The 17,108-nt window shown below is 34.0% G+C and overlaps 1 protein-coding gene across 1 annotated transcript in view; it reads left to right on the top strand.

The window, feature by feature from the left end:
* Positions 1-6,087: 6,087 nt before the first annotated feature.
* Positions 6,088-17,108, top strand: part of LOC132548847 (transmembrane protein 132C-like) — an 84,178-nt gene continuing 73,157 nt past the window's right edge. Inside the window, exons 1-2 of the mRNA XM_060212741.1 lie at positions 6,088-6,269; positions 14,884-15,733. Of these exons, the coding sequence (XP_060068724.1) occupies positions 6,212-6,269; positions 14,884-15,733 (908 nt within the window). The 5' untranslated portion in view covers positions 6,088-6,211. The remainder of the gene's footprint in view (positions 6,270-14,883; positions 15,734-17,108) is intronic.

Below are 17,108 nucleotides of genomic sequence, written 5' to 3'. Positions count from 1 at the left end.
TACTTCGTTTTGCATGAAGAGTAATCATGAAAATTCGTCTTCGGACAGAGATAAAACTAAGCAGTTCCCAGTTTACGTTTATAACACACAAAGAAAATACCGATGTGTCTCAGTTTAAACTGAAATTCAGATAAAGTACTGTAAAATCATATATTCTCGTTGGGCTCAATTGTCGCGCTTATTCCACAAGTCACTTCTCTTTCGGGAACATTTTATTTCGTAGATTAATATTGCCAAATAAAGTCACTTGTACTAAATTCAACATTTTGTGGACATATGAATTCGTGGATGGAAAGATCCAACGAAATCAGTGAAAATAAAACTTTTACTGTTTAGTAAAATATGAACAAAAGACCCCTGGAAGTTCAGGTAGAATAAGCGGCGACGTCCGCCATGTAAATCTATATCGATAACAAAGTAAATCAAATTGATATATTATGTTTATAAGCGTATGCACTGTGCACGTTTTAAAAGGTAATTTTTGTTTCTATTCGTGTTAAAACATGTCATTGATCTGTTGCTAAAATTATCATCAATACCGAACTACAAGTGTTTGTATCTAAATTGGATGAAATGAGGAAAAATATGAACAAAAGAAGATACTCTGATAAAAAGTTATGATATTCAAACATTTCTTTGAGTCTATCAGCCCGTAAAAAATATATGGTCTTTTTGTGTCTATCTCACTGAACAACATACGTATGCCATCCTGAGCAATAAGGGTTAACTGTGTTGCCCATGCACGCAACCACGTCATCGAGAACCGATCCCCATGTCAGCTTCCACAGAAACACAAAACACCAAGGATGAAATGCATCGAACCACGCACCTCGGATCTCCGACACCTGAGGTTACGTATAAGACAACGTTCTAGATCACGACATCTTTTTGACTCAGTGCTGAACAATGTTACATCAATGTTTTGCACGTCGCATCAGATATAAGATACTCGTTGCTATACGTAAATCATTCAAATGCTTATTATTTTCAAGAAGCGCTTCCGGTAAATAAACATACAGGGACAACCAAAAACTTATAATTCAATCAAATAGACACGTTAATTTTTCAAAACAATAACGTAAACATGTCTATCTATTCATCTGTCACAAAGATTATATTCATTTCGATAATGCAATCTGACGACCTTTCAATGTGGAAATAATGATAATTTTCACTGGTCCATAGATAGTCCTTTATAGACAGATTTCGATAGCTTTCGGTAATTTCCGTATTTTGTGCTGAATAGATTTTTAAAAAATAATGCTGCAAAAACAAAGTAACTATGACGACATTTATCGTTACAGTTGTTACATTTAAAAGCAATAGTGCTATGTTTAGTAATAGTACGTGATTTATATGATTAACTGCAGTTTATTTGTGCGGTGCATTTCAATATTTTGACCAGTTTGCAATCATGCAAAACAACAAAACACCGTCAGCAGACACAAAATGGCAATAAAAACATATAAAGCATACATTATGTATCATTTTTCGTGACCAGGGTTGACGAGCTGGATTCTATCCTGATATAGTCCAAAGTCTACGTTAAATGGCTGTCTCAGTTAAATAATCTGAAATCGATACAGTACTTTACACATCACCTAACCACATTACTCTGACAACGTTTTTACCACCTCAAACACTTCTCAAAAGAAAGAGTATGAAAGTTTAGCAGCAGATCAATTCTGGTACATTTCCCTTGTCAAGTCACAGAAAAAAAAGGGAATATATCAAGGAGATGTTAAGGTTCACACTCATTATGTAGATATATGTAGTTCATGAACAATAAGCCTTATGGTAAACATTTCTTACCCATTTTTGTTGTAGGGACATCAAGTGATGGGTTCTTCTCGACTGGGGCCTTTGTGTTTGCTTCCTGTTTACAATATTTGAAGCGTGTAAATGTTGCTAAATATTAATTTATTTATTAAAGGAAATATGAAAATAATATCAACATATTTACATTATTGAAATGTGAATATACTGACCTGCTTTCTAAACGAGTAAAATGTATATGCTAGATGTCGGATGAGAATGGTGGTGTAAGAACCACAACTCTTGCCGAAGCACCATGCGGTCTTAATTTGAGGTGGAGACCGAAGTTCCCGGGGACCTACTTCGATGACCTACCTGTTCACATGCGATTGGGCTGGGAAAGGCAAATGCATTGCTTGAACCACTTGCATAAGACAAACCGGAATATGTATGTTAAATGATGCATATATTAATTACAAATTGTACAGAGTCGCCAACTCGCCTGATATTTTATTACATTTCAAAATACTTGTTTGGATCTAATGTATTAAAAGTAATGCTCAAACATAACTCAGAACATATCTGATCCTTTAGCCGTAGCCAGTCACGTCGTCCAAGCTATTGTTCGCCACTGCTACCTGAATTATATCTTCATTCTCAGTCTATTACATAACCTTGTCATTGATGTATATCCCATGGAAATCCTTCGTAAAAATTATATAACATATTCTCCGAACTGAAAATATCTCAAACAAACAAACATTTGTTGTCGATTCACTATTTTAAATAGGTACCTCATCTTTTTTTTTTAATATAAATACGTTTGACCTTACCGCCAGGAAGCGATGTTTTAACGTGATTTCGGAACTAGAACGTTATTTTCCTCCAAATTATGTTTTTGAATTAAAAATAATTTATTCCAATGATTTCGGAATTAGAACGTTATTTTCCCCAAACTGTGTTTTTGAATTAAAAATAATTTATCCAAATATATATATTTTTTATTTCTTACGGATTAAATCAAGTGATAGAGATGAAATATACAAAAAAGAAACAATAAACAATCAAAATTGAATTCATGCTTAGAGAGTTTATATTTCATATTTTGGTACAATTTCTAAAACGAATTGAAAATTTATTGTAGAATTTGCAAGAAAATACTGAATATACGTACTTACCTTGACTAATGCTTTGCAGCATATCTCCTCCACTGAGCAAAGGGCTATAATATAGACTATCACTCGGTGTGTCGCTTTCATCTTCACCTCGCTGTAAAGTGTACTGGAAACACATGGAAATCAAATGTTTAACAGCGAGGCCTAGATTTAATATATAAAGGAGATTGGCAGATATAGCACAAAAAAATCTTTAAGTATCTGTTGATAAAAAGCATAACCTCCTGTATATAAGACCTTTTCATATGTATTTCGCATCACGAATTTAACATAGTGTTATGTTATATACCTTCTGTCGTCTCGCTTTCTCCGTGTATATAGGCATGTCAGTTAAGTGGTGTGGTTCACGTTCACGTTTTTTTTTCAGGGAAAAGGTTATATATTCACCAATTTGTTCTAATTCACACAAAAGTGTAGTAAACGGTATCGGGATTGTCAAAGGGAAGCAACTCTATTATTCCTGACGCAGTTTTGATAAACCTGAGGCAAAAATTCGTGATGTGATCAGAGGAGAATGCAGAAATTTCCGAACCGAGGGAGGGAGAGGAGCTGGGCGGCAACCATGTTTTCATTCCTGTCATTTTTTAAAAAAAGGTTTTCCTTTATGAAGTGGCAAGTGATGATGGTCTTGCTCTACTGGAAATCGAACCTGGGTCTCTGGCATGATACCGAATCAACGGCTTTACAAAGTGGACCACAAAATCATGTTCTATCAGCTGAATGACAAAATGTATACGAGCTACATCCCTTCCTTTTACACGTGTGATATAGTATGGTCATAATTATGCGGGGGATTATGAGGAGGGTTGGATATAGAAAGATGGGCGAGGTGGGGAGCCCCGAAAAACTGTAGATATATGTTCTGTAAAAAGCGCCATTACAAAATTTTCTGCTTGTAACTTTATATTCACATACTAAAAGTTTGTCATTTTCATGGAATTTATATTCTTCATTTGGTGTTCTTTATAATTCACATGATTGATTGAAATAACATTGTAAGTAATGTTTTTTCAGCCGTTTTTACTGCTTGTTCGAGACCCAGAATGGGATAGAGAATTTTCACTATTCCTTCCTATTACAAGGATATCAGGTCTAGAGTGAATTTCTCCAGATTTAGATCAATGAATTTATCGTGAATTAAACAAATCAACCCGTATTTTAAGCAAGTTGGCAACATTTAGAAACCGTGTTGTTGGTTCGATCCCTAACAAAAATCGGTCGAGATGCAATTAATTCAGCTTCTAGTGGTCTCCTGCTATGGCATTGTGTGGGTTTTATTTGTTTGTTTGTTTTGCACTGTTAAACCATTTTACTGACATGTAATTATTTTCATATTATCATCAATGCCTTACGCAAAATCTTGTGTCATGTCTGCATCCCTTGCAAACATTGATTTTGTTTTTCTGTGTTTTTTCGAGGTACTTATGATAATTCTGTGTCTGGAACATTTCGATATATACATATATATTGCCTTTGTTGTATTGCTTACACTGAATGGTTGATTGTAAATAATGGAGTCCTTAAGTGCACAAAAACATTTGCCGCGGCATTGGTAGTGTATACTTTTCTGACGAGAGATAATGGACTTCATAAATAACCCCCTTTTATAATTTGAAACGGTTAAAGAACTTACTACTGTACAAATGAAATCTTGTACTAGTATCAAAACAGAAGAGTTGTGGCTCTGTGCAGACAGGGAATTGCCAATAGTTTTAAATAGGTAATTACCTTTCATGAAACGTGTTGATCGACAACTCTACAAGTTCAGTGTGATATATGAGGCGGATATGACGTAAATTTGACGTAATGATTGACGTTAGCTATTATTTCCCGCCAAAATATCAACCACACGTATCATTCAGTTTCATTATCTTAAAATAAAAATACCGATGTTTCCAGAATTATAACGAAATTAACAACATGGTCATCGATTTATCTTTTTTACAGTCTATATTCCAGGTGTTCTTGACGGATACGCTTGGACCTTGATGCTTGTTTAAAAGATATGGTGACTGTTATCCAACTTCAATGCCTGCAATTTAAGCGCAACTTCATGTCAATGTCAAAAATGTACCTAGTTTAAAACGATACCGTCGAAAAATGGAGGGAAAGGAGCCAGTTTGGGCGAAAAGTGGACTTTTTAAAATGTCAATCCAAATTTCGCCGATTGAATACAACATTATCTCAAATACATAAGGCCTCCTTCGTTTAAAACGGTTGGAGAACTGAGAGGTAGAGTGCGTAAACAAAATTTACCCGAAGTCCGCTGAGAGCCAATGACAGTAAACTCAGAATTTCTCGTTAGTCTATGACTCTAGCTAAATACCCTCATCCCCGGCAGAAGAGACGTATATATAACCACAGACTTATGTCCATGATACGATATATGTAATGAAATAAGCTGCTACTCGCTGGACTGCATCGTCTGATCCATCATTGTTAAGTTACAGAAGACCAAGAGCGGTAACATAAAAAAAACATGTAAATCAACCCGAATAATATTGGTAGAAAGTTCGTAAAACTAGGAAATACTATGCAATGCAATTGCAACAAACGCCCAATTACACTGGTAAAATTTTACGGATTCGTTTTTTATGAATCGCGTTTTAAATGAAATAACAATAAATAACAATGAAGAACACATGACATCTGATTTTTAAGATTGTTAGTCAACAATTTGGCATTAATCGGAGATATGAGATATAGAATTATACGTTAGTGATAATCTTTCGTGAAAAAATGTAGAAATTGTTTTCATATTTATAACTATCTGCAAGTCGGTCTAAATAATATGTACGCTATTACAATGTCACCAGATATAATTCGAGCAATTAAAAAATCCTACAAAATACGCATACTTATTTGACCTAATTTGCAATACACAAGCCCTCTCACGCCTTCTGTAATACACATTAAAGACTAGGTCAAGACAACATGTAGTCCGTACTTCGAAAAAATATTAGATTTATGTGATGATCTCCTTGAATTTTGTTTAAGACAATCTCATTCTGTTATTAATTTTCTTATTGAAAAGACTGGTCAATAGCATTGTTACAATGCATTCTTACTTGAAACGTCGATATTACTGTCGCGTATGAATATATCAAGTCTTCCGCACTATTTTATCTGAACTCTTCAGTAATGGTAGACGAAGATGGGCTGAAACTGCACCAGCAACAGGCATATGTATGTTGGCGGTGCTTGTGGACTTAAATTCGTTACACACGGAGTTTTAAAAGTGGATTCAATGTAGGGACAACACTAACTTATCTACTCCGGCCATGAAAATGCCGTGGAGAGATCGAATTGGTGCGATATTTCTGTTAGGATTGCTCCATGGTAAGTGAAAATTCACTGCAGAATCCCGACTTTGTATTCACGATCAATGATCGGTTGAGAATCCGTTGTAGATGCTCCTTGCCATGTTAACGTCGTGGTGTCACTCTTTTCACGTTGAAATGGTATTTCATGTTATTGTACTGGTGTTATTGATAGTATTTTATCATGGAAATATGCTGAAAGCCGTTTGTTTACAAAATACAGTCTGATACACACGAATTTTTATCAAGAGGGAAAATTTGCATGGAAGGGCCCGTATGAAATGATCATCGTGCCAAGACCGTCTAATACACGTGCTGGTATGCTGACAGTAAAGAAGTTAGGTATAGAGCTCGTGACAGCTACTAAATAAATAAAACTTGTGTAATATTTTACCACCTATTGTTATTTATGAATGGACTGATTGTCTGCATATACGTACCGTATATATAGTGTATGCACACAGCACAATTGTACGATATTGTCACTACCTAATAAAATTCAGATGAGATATTTTTTATTGTCTCTTCAGGAAATTGGCAGAATTGCATTTTTTTTTATATAATAAGGCTTGGTTTAACATTAATATTTTAGTTTTATAACTGGGGTACCAAAGACAATGTTAGACCCAGTAGCTCAGTATGAATTTATCTCATATTTTGTAAACGTTTATGATGACAAGGTTGAATTTGGAGACATGTAGCATGATCTCAATGATGGATTTTTTAAAAAGTAAATGTTAATTTATTAAATCAAATACAAAGAGAGTTTTGTGAATTAATCATAGGACTCCATTGAAAATGTTTTTTTGCAAGTTTTGGATTGATAGGTAAAAAGTAGACTCATTTTGAGTGACACCTAGAGTCTAAGTAATCCATCATAGTTTATAGAACACTTGATAATGACATACAGGTGTGCTGTGCTTTGAAACAATGATTGATAGATTAACCAAGTTATAATCAGTGTTCATGGATTGAAATTGAATATATATTCATGTGTTAAAAAGTGATCTAATTTTTTTTTTTTTTTTTCGTATATTCATTTCTATTTTTTTATGTCTGTGAAAGTAATTAAAGTAAAAATGTTTCTTACATATGCCGAGGCAATTGTTAAATTTTCATCAAATGCGTGATAGTGAATAATGAATATTATCCACAAGTATTAAACTAATGTATATTTTCAATTTCTTGTATAATGCATGTACACCTGGATATCCATGATAGTTTGCAGAAATTTTAATGATTACCTGTTTGTATGTTAAAAAACAAATTTAGACAGATTTCAATTGTAACCACCTTTTTTATTTTAACATTGAAATATTTTGAACTTAAGATCATATCAGATACAGTGTTACTACGGTATTAGACTACATCTGCATATCAATTGGGACATCCATAAAATATTCTCTATTTGGCATTAACCAGCCCATCCTTGGAGAACTGTGGTCAGTAGGTAGGAAAAAACTGTTGTTTAACTGGAGGGGAAAATATTCCATGTTGTGAAGTCAGCGCTCTGTTTCGCCCAGCTTACAACTCAAAGTCAATCACTTATTTTAGGTTTTTTAAATATTTCATATAACATTGGCATAATCGAAATAGAAAACACTGATATGCAAGATCTCCGAGGGAAGACCTAAGATTCTAGAAACGATGTTCACAATAATAAAATGTTGGATTCAATCATACAACATGAAATTACTCAGTGAGTTGAGTCAAGAGTATTATCTCTAAAGGTGAGTACTTGAAAACTGGTGATGTAAGTGTGGAATTTCACCAATTTTGGGTGTTTTTTTTTTATTTTCATTCAGGGCTAATGGGGGAACATTGCTTATGGGGGTCATCATTAGTGCTTATATTTAATCGGTCACTCACTTAGTATATTACATAGAGGACCATGATAGTGTCAATGTCTGTATATCAGAGCTCCATACAAATCTACAGATTTAACTGTATGCATGTTATTTTGCCTACATTTACCCTAAACAGCATGGAAAATAGCACTCTTCCTTTTTTATTTTTGACATTTTACTATATTTTTCACCATGATAAATATATGAAAACCGAGCTAAGCTTGGTCTGCTGCATTGAATAATTGATTTAGAAAAGCTTTCATCATATTAAATTGGTCATTTTATTCATTATGATCTGGTGTTATGAAGGTAATAATGAGTTGTTTTTCCTGTTATCTGAAAATTTATTAAACCAGTATCACATCATAATTTGGCTCTATATCTTTAGTGGCAGAAACATAGTAGGCTATCATTAAGCCCGATAGGTGAGTTAAGCGATTGTGACTTTAGCAGTAAATTGTAGAAATCAAATTCCTAAATCCTGAATTTTTCGAAAATCCCTTGTCAAAGGCACTGTCATTGAAATGGTCGTCCTTGTTTCATTTTTTTTTGATACAGCAAATGACAACTTAATTGTAATCATCTTTCAAATCCAATGCCCAGCAAAAACTTTCAAAAGTGCTTGTCTGTGGGACTAAAGTGGCCAAGTTAAAACGTATTAGACTGCATGAGGTATTCATAAGTCCAGAAAAATTACTTAGTAGGCTATCTTTTAGGACAAATCGTGATATATTTTCCGAAGAACTAATAGAAATCATAATGATAACATAAAAATATATTTGCTTAGATCATTTTTGTTACTGTCTCATGGCAAATGCCTTAAGTTTTTCTTCGGTTGACCGGTAAAAACAAACACAATTTCTACTGAGCCATTTCCATTCAGATAACCTCAGACTCCAGCCTTATACTTACTGATAACTTGTAATTACTCAAACTTTACCACACAAGCATGTATCATAATCATGGTCAACAAAACACTTGTTTCGTTGTATCCAGTTTTCATTCTAGGAGGCACAAACTTACCAGATTAGGTTCTGAAATTTCACGTTTTTGCACGTCTCTCAAAAGGAATATGTAATGGCCAATGGTTAGATAGACAGTTCTATTTTATAAGTACATGGACTTACATGAAAAAATCTACTCGCCTGACAGACTACTTAACAATAGAAGTCACTCCTTCATTGGCAAAATCCACTTGTGAGGACAAGCAGACCATTGCTTTTGCCAGGTCCTGCAATTCAAATTTATACCAAAAGATTTAAGATTTTCATCTCAGTTTCTAGAGAAGAATGATATTGTCTATGTATTGCTTGCAGATTCGCTGCGTGAATTTTTTAAGTTATATCAGTGTTTTGAAACATTTACTCTCTTTCCCTTTGTTAGGTAAATTTAAAGAGGTACAGACGTTGTTGAAAAGACCATCATTTTAAACTGATATTACACTTGCAAAGTATTTGCATATTGTGATGTGTAGAGGATTTTGAAAATGATGGATGACTTTTAAAGTGCAAGATATTATTTTCTTTTATGGTGGAGAGATGGTTATATGACTTTCTGGATTGGATAACAGTTGCATAGGAAGGGTGTATGTAGTTATGATGCACACCTGTATGATGAAAATAACTTTTTATTCTACATCTACTTGTCAAGAAGCAATACATCATAATCAATCAGTTGGAAATAGAAAGGCACATCAGGTGAAAATTGACAAAGCTTTTTGAAACATTTTTTTTTTCTAGATAGATACTTAGTTGAAGGTGTGTGCACTGTATGATTATGAAAGTAATTTTTTTGTGATAGTTAGAAATAATAGGATATATAGTATGAAATGGTCATATTTTTTTAAGCAACAAGTCCATACCTGGTAATAAGCCCAAGCGTATGTATCGATCACTGTTTTTAAAGTATTCATGCACTGACACAAAAGCACACATCCAGACTTTGAGTTGGAAGTAATGTGTTGGCCTCCTGGGCTTAGAGTTCGGTAAATATGGTAGTATGTTTTACAGGATTGCAGCTGTGACCATGAAATCGGTACCTGAGATACACTTGATCTGACTGTCATAGATATCTCTGATGACATTGTATTTCAATGTTAATTTGATCAATTACATACAACACATTCTAATGTATTCAAGATGTGCATGATGGAACAGGTTTAAGACTAAGGATACCTTAGTAGCTGCATTTTCCCATTGCCTGTTCTTTCAATTGAATTTTTTCATAAATATTAAAATTTAAAATGTCATTAATTAGATTCTAGAGAATGGACTGAGCTGTCTGGAGGGACTTTTATGTCCTCCCTACCTAAAACATATTTATTACATCACTAACACTATTATGACGTCATAAATAAATCACATTATGATGATGTTACTCATTTCTAAAGTTAAGAATAAACCACCTGTGTAAAAATATGTTTTTTGCATATTTTTCAGAAATACAACTTTATAACATTATATGACTGGTAGAATCTTACACTCATGCTAATGTAATTTGGAAATGATCAAACTTGTTAGATTCGTCACTCGCCTGAAGGTTTGGGTATATCTAATTACTGAACTTCTGTAATAAATTCACATTGACAGTCATATATGATTAGATTTAGACAATTTGGTTTGACCAGAATCAAGTTTGTACATCTGCAGTATAAATATACACGATGTTTTACATTTAGAATCACTGAACTAAGTACATTTCAGGAGTCAAGCGTTCATTATCACCAAACTTAAATTTTAAAATGGAGTATCAGTGTTGAAATATTAATGAAAACAGTTTTATGCCCTCTGATGTAAAACCTGAGGTAATCATAATCAGTAATGCCCTTTAATTTGGCATGTAGATAATTTAATGTATGGTGATATTTGTTTTTCAAACCAGGACATATCTTGAAGAGTTTTGTTAAGGACTTTGAAGGGATTTCTAGTTTCCTGAAGATGCGAAGTGATACAGTGATAGCCTCTTGCTGGGTCCTACATATGAGGTCCTCGAGACATGCTAAAAATGATAAAGCTTCTCTATATTATCACATTGGGATGTTCATACAAGAAGATAAGTCACTGACCTTGACTGGAGGGCTTATAATTAACTTGTTTCATGCAAAAAAAAAAAAAAATGAATTGGCCAACAGGGAAAAAATCACTGGCCTTGACTATTGGCTAAATCAATTTACCCAAGGATACAGCAGTTACAGAAAAAATATTTAACAAAAATTAATTATAAGTGCTAATATACAGTATCAAAACTATTTGGACTTCTTTGTTGTATTTTATGTACATTCATGTGTATGTAATACTCTGATGGCTTGAAAATTTCTAAATGTATCAGACTTCCAAACTATGTACTAGCTATGTTTTTTTAATCCAAATGTTTTTTATCAGAGAAGATGATCAGAAAATCTGTGACTTTGAGCCACAGCAATAAATATGTGATCTAAATGTGTTTATCCATGCAAATAAAATAGCTGTATAAGGTGACTTGGGGTCTGACTGTGTGGAACATCGTGGAAATGAAAATGTAGTATTTCAATATCACACCTGAACTAGGCTGATCTTAACACCCCACTACACACTTGTAACCACCCAAACGTCACTGCCAAGGCCTGTCACTGTTGTCTAGACTAGGGAGTAGACTCTGCTCTGCTAAAGATCTTCAGCTTTAGTTAAACATGCATGATCCAAAAATATATTAAAATCAGAAGTGTCTGCCATATATAAATACCAGATTTCCAACTTGGCTCAGCCAGTTTCTGTTAATAGTTTGTTTACCATTGGCATTTGACTTCATTTCCAGTTAAAGATATTTCGTATTCAATCTAAAATCCCATAAAATGTTACTCCTGTAAATATATTTCCTAAGTCACCAATATTTGTCTAACATATAGATAAAGGATTATCTTAAATCAATGAAAAAACAATGAAAACAATTAAAATATCATATATACAAAAATTGTTTTGTCTTATTAGAGTCTAATTTGTCTATAAATGTTGTTCAAGGGAGCAGAGAACTGTGGCCCTTATAGTCAGTCAGTGATTTTTAGTACTTGGATATTTGATTCTCCCAAAAATCGCTGACTGACCTGAAACACTGACCTTATTATACAGGTAATCTTTAAGGAGTGTTTGATTGTGCATATTTTATATATATTTATGCACAAAACAGCATGCATATTATGATCAACATGTATAATAAGGGAATAATATGCATGATAAATTTTACAATGTTTTATGAATTTGTGAAAATGTTATTTTGAACTAAGATCCCTAGAACACAAGTCAGTAGCTTTCAAACTTTACGTTGATACAAGTTCCCATGGAGTGAACCAATAAAAAGGCATATGGCACATGTGTTGGTAGTGTCGAGGAGTTGTACCTTATGAATTATTTATCACAGGAAAATATTATCCAGTGTCACTGTGGCAATCATTTATTCACACAGGCTGTGTACATCAAAGTCTGGGCCCCATTCACTACAGCATCGATGGAATTTCCATAGGGCTCCCCTACTTCTATCTGTCATAAGGTTGTCATATATACCTCAGATGTTTCTATCTGCATATTATTGGCAGCTTAGGTTTATGGATGAGTTTAAATTCACATACACCTGATATCATTTAAAATGCAATTGATCTTTTATTCTTTTCCCAATTAAACTTTAATCACAAAAATGTTCACAGCCCACTCCATCTCTGTCAATATGAGGTTTTCAGTGCCAGTTCAGTGTCACAGGAACTGTTGATGTCCCATCCTCATATATCATGACTTATCTGATATTCAATATATCAGTTATTACTCAGTTTCCCAATTAAATGCAAATCAGTAAACGTTAATAAAGAAAATATTCTTTTATTTGTGTATAGTTAAAATTACCATATGTTGGTCTAAATTACATGTTGACAATATTTGTGAGTATTGCATATACACATGTACTGTACAGCTGCAGATATTTATGGTCTAAAACATACACTGTGTAACCGGAAGTTATTAAATTCAACATTCTCCAATTTGATTGTATATTTGTTCCTGGCATAAAAATCACATTATAAATTTTGATAATGCATATTCTTGATGGTTAAAGCATTGTCTTTTTACTGGGAAAACAAGTGGACAATTTATAATGTTTTGTTATGTTTACCAGTGTTTCTAGAAATGACTATCATGCTGTGTAATTCTAGAATCATGCGAACTGATTTTCATTTCACCTTCAGTGTTATTAAAAACCTCATTGCCTCCAAGTTCTGGCAGATTGACTCATAAGTCTTCGTTTTTTGATAACTTGATTTCCAATTTCCTGTATTTACATGTTAATCTTGAACTTATTCTAGTCCTTCACTGTGGACTTGAATTAAGGATCAATGGTGGTTGATGCTCGGGCTATGACTCAAAGAGGCTCTCTCAAAACATTTCTGATAATGAATATGGATTTATTGATGAAATCACACCATGTAAAGTACAAAGAAGCCATTTCAAACTCATTAGTACTAATCTGAGGTGAGGTGTGGGAATCTCTTTGGAGGCACAATTTGAATTTGTGTATTGGAATAATCGTTGGAGTTTTCTGATCTTGAAGGATTGATAAAGAAAAGGTCATCATGATCTGTTCACATGCACTGTCTAGGAGGCAAAAACAGTATATTGACTGACAAAAAACAATAACAGAAATTAATGGTCATTAATTATCTCAACATAACGGATGATTCAACAAGTATAGATTGGATAACATCTGGTTGTGAACGATAGGCAAACAGATAAGGAAAGAAATAAAATGACTTTCCTTTGATGTTAGGAATCAGTAAAACTATACAGCCATAAATATGGTGACCAATAATTAATAAGAGTTCGTTTTCTAAGGCAATTTACACAATGCATGCTTCAAATGTATGCTTTGTGTGCCTATAGAGCTACATATTCTTGGTAAGATAATTTTATTATTTTATCACAAAAATATTTATAAACTGATTCTCACATATTCTTATTAGTGTTGGGAATTTCATGACCAATCATCAGATCATCTAAACCAATCGATGACCCACTAATAATCGATTATTGGAAGGACATAAATTTCCATTTTTGCAATGATAAACATAACACATGAATAAAGAAGAATTTAAAAGTTATATTGTTAAGTGCTTCACACTCTTGCCTGGAAAGTCATGAAGAATCGACTCTGCCATTTTGATTAGATTTGTCCCCTATGCATTGGAAAATAATGTTCATTAAGTACTTACATGACAACGTTGACTTGTCTCATTCTACCACATGCTTGATCACTTCGTAAAGTTTGTTGAAAGGATCGAGATTTGAGACTTATTAATGCTAAAGATAGGGAAATGTGAATGTCGTTTGTTATTTCAGTTGATTAATTAGTTAATCTGCCTAATCAACCGATTCTTGACCATGTTTATTAATCAGAACATCACTAATTCTTATGAATTTCCAGCTATTGATTAAGCAGGGTATTTTTTATTGGTTTTGGATAAATCTTTTTATCTCATTTTGGGAAGAAAATTGGTAAAAGTCAAGTATGAAAATTTACAGGAGTATACTGCATATTTTTTGGAATGTGACTTGATATGAAGTAATTTCATTTGGAAATGGGGCCCATTATTGCCCCCCAAAAGACACTAAAAAGTCCTGTAAAACCTTTTGACAAATTTATTACCATCAATTCATTGTCAGATGATTACGTTATAGGTTGACTGTAACAAATATTGATAATTAATGAGGATTATAGCAAATAATTGTTGTATGTCTTTTAATGTATCATTATCATTTTATCTTTATCCAGGCCTAGTGGAAAGTGTGGAGATAGAGTTTGACAGTCCTGTGGATGGCTTCTTCTTGAAGTCTGTCTACCATAAGAATGAGCCATGGGATCCGTTGATGAAGAAAGAAAACTTTGTTATTACGCGACCAGCAGAGAACTACAACTTGAAGGCAAGCAGTGGTCCCTTCGAAGTTCACCAGGTCATACAGGACGATCTGGTTCACACATTACTTGACTCCAACACAATGGGAAAACCATCACTTGTTGATCATGACGTTGTGTTCAATTTAGACGTCAGTGCGCACATTATTTCTGACACACTTTCACCAAAATGGCCGAAACTACAAGTGTTAATACATGCTAGTCCTCCTCTAAGTTCAAAATCTCGAGGTAAAGGCAAGGTGAAATCTTCCTCTTCAAAGGCAGGATATCGTGGGACACCGCGTATGTGGTGCGGACATGTATATGCTCACCTGAACAACCAAGAGCTTTCGTCATTATGTGTTCTAAGTAACAAAGACAATGCCTGTGTGGCCAGTTTAATTATCCCAGAGAACTGGTTTCACAGCGATGATATCACAGGAGTACCGTCGATGTATGTGTCGTACACTTTCTCGCACGCTGACCAAAATCAGGAATGCGCCAGTGCCTCCAATTCCATAGTTCCTGGGCGATCATTTGAAAATTCATTGACGAACAAACGGAAATATATTATGTCATTATCTTTAGCTAACAGAGATAATGAATATGAAGTGAAAAAAGACCAACATATTCTTATACATGTGCCAAAGGAATCCTTTACACCATCGTCTGTGTTTGAAATACCAGTGAAGTTGGAAGCTAGGTCAGATCTTCAGGTTTTCGTTATGAGGTGGGTATACATGCAATTTAGGCAAATGTAGGTGAATTGGAATGAGATATCTCACTTACTTGAGATAGTGTCTTTCTCTTACCATGGACAGTAGAAATAGCGATCTAACAACAGAGTCAATGACAACTACAGAATATCACACTGAAAGAGGAGTGTTCACAACTAAGAATTTTACAGGAAAAATGAATTGTATTGTCCTTTGGGGATGAAAATAGTATCTGAAACATGTTTTACAATGCAACTGGAAAATGTCTCTCACCTTTCCCCACCCTTCATGGGTAAAAAATCTTTAAATTTCATCCAGGTAAACAGATGTAAATGTAAATTTTTAACAGATGAGATTGATAACAGAAACTCATACTTTTTTCATGATGTAGGGAAGGCATCTGGTATTAGTTACTGTGAATTTGTTCAGAGATGAGATATATACCCCCTACACAGTGTAGCCAACAGTTTAGAAAGTACAATCATTAAAAGAAATGTTCACACATATATGTATCTCATACAGAGTTGGACAAGGATGGTATATATAAATATTTGTATGATTATAAACTTAATTTATTTTATGTAAGCAATTGAGAAACAGATAATGAGCCTATATTAATCACTGATAGGAAGTTGGCGATGGGTCTTACTGTGGGAGGAAACTGGAGTACCCAGGGAAAACCCACATGGTCAGGTATTGGTGATACCCATATGTATACGTTTTCACATCTGTTCTTAAAATTGAACTCATGAGATTAAGGTGAAAGCAAGGGTGTTACCACTGTGTGACTCAATAAGGAGGGTACTATGCAGGTATACATAGTACCTTATGCAAGTTGCTTATAGTTGCATGAAAGAGGACAGAAAGTGATACAGTAATCTACTGGCTGCAAGAAGATGTGTGTTTTTAAAGGTATTTCTATGGAAATGTTTTTCATACATCTGAGATAGTTATACAGTATGCTAAGTAGTTGTTATTCATGAAATGTCCCTGTCCCCTCCCTGACCTGGTAAAGAAATAATTTAGAACTTGTGTACTATTGTATATAAATAATGTTGGATTCATAAAATACACTGATTTAGAATTGATTCAATCTATAACTCATAAAAAAGGCATCCTGCATCAACTGGTCATTGGATTCAATTAGAAATACTGTGGTTTTCGGTTTCAAACGTACGTCTGAGGAGAGCTGTTCCAGCTAGCCTATTGATCGAGATGTTCTGCACAAACAGTGTTTGTGCAATTTGCGGGTTTGGTAGCAGTGGTAGGAAGAGCTAATGCTGAATTGTTTGTGGCATGTCCTTTATAGAGCTACTTCTCTGTGAGAAACATGCATCTGATAACCAGTGTGTTGTATATATAAGGTGTATTATACAAATATAGTTAATC

Source organism: Ylistrum balloti, unplaced genomic scaffold (genome assembly GCF_031769215.1).
Source record: "Ylistrum balloti isolate Yb309-2 unplaced genomic scaffold, AGI_CSIRO_Ybal_v1 Utg370028, whole genome shotgun sequence".
Classification (NCBI taxonomy): Eukaryota; Metazoa; Mollusca; class Bivalvia; order Pectinida; family Pectinidae; genus Ylistrum; species Ylistrum balloti.
This window is presented reverse-complemented; position numbering and strand designations above follow the sequence as displayed.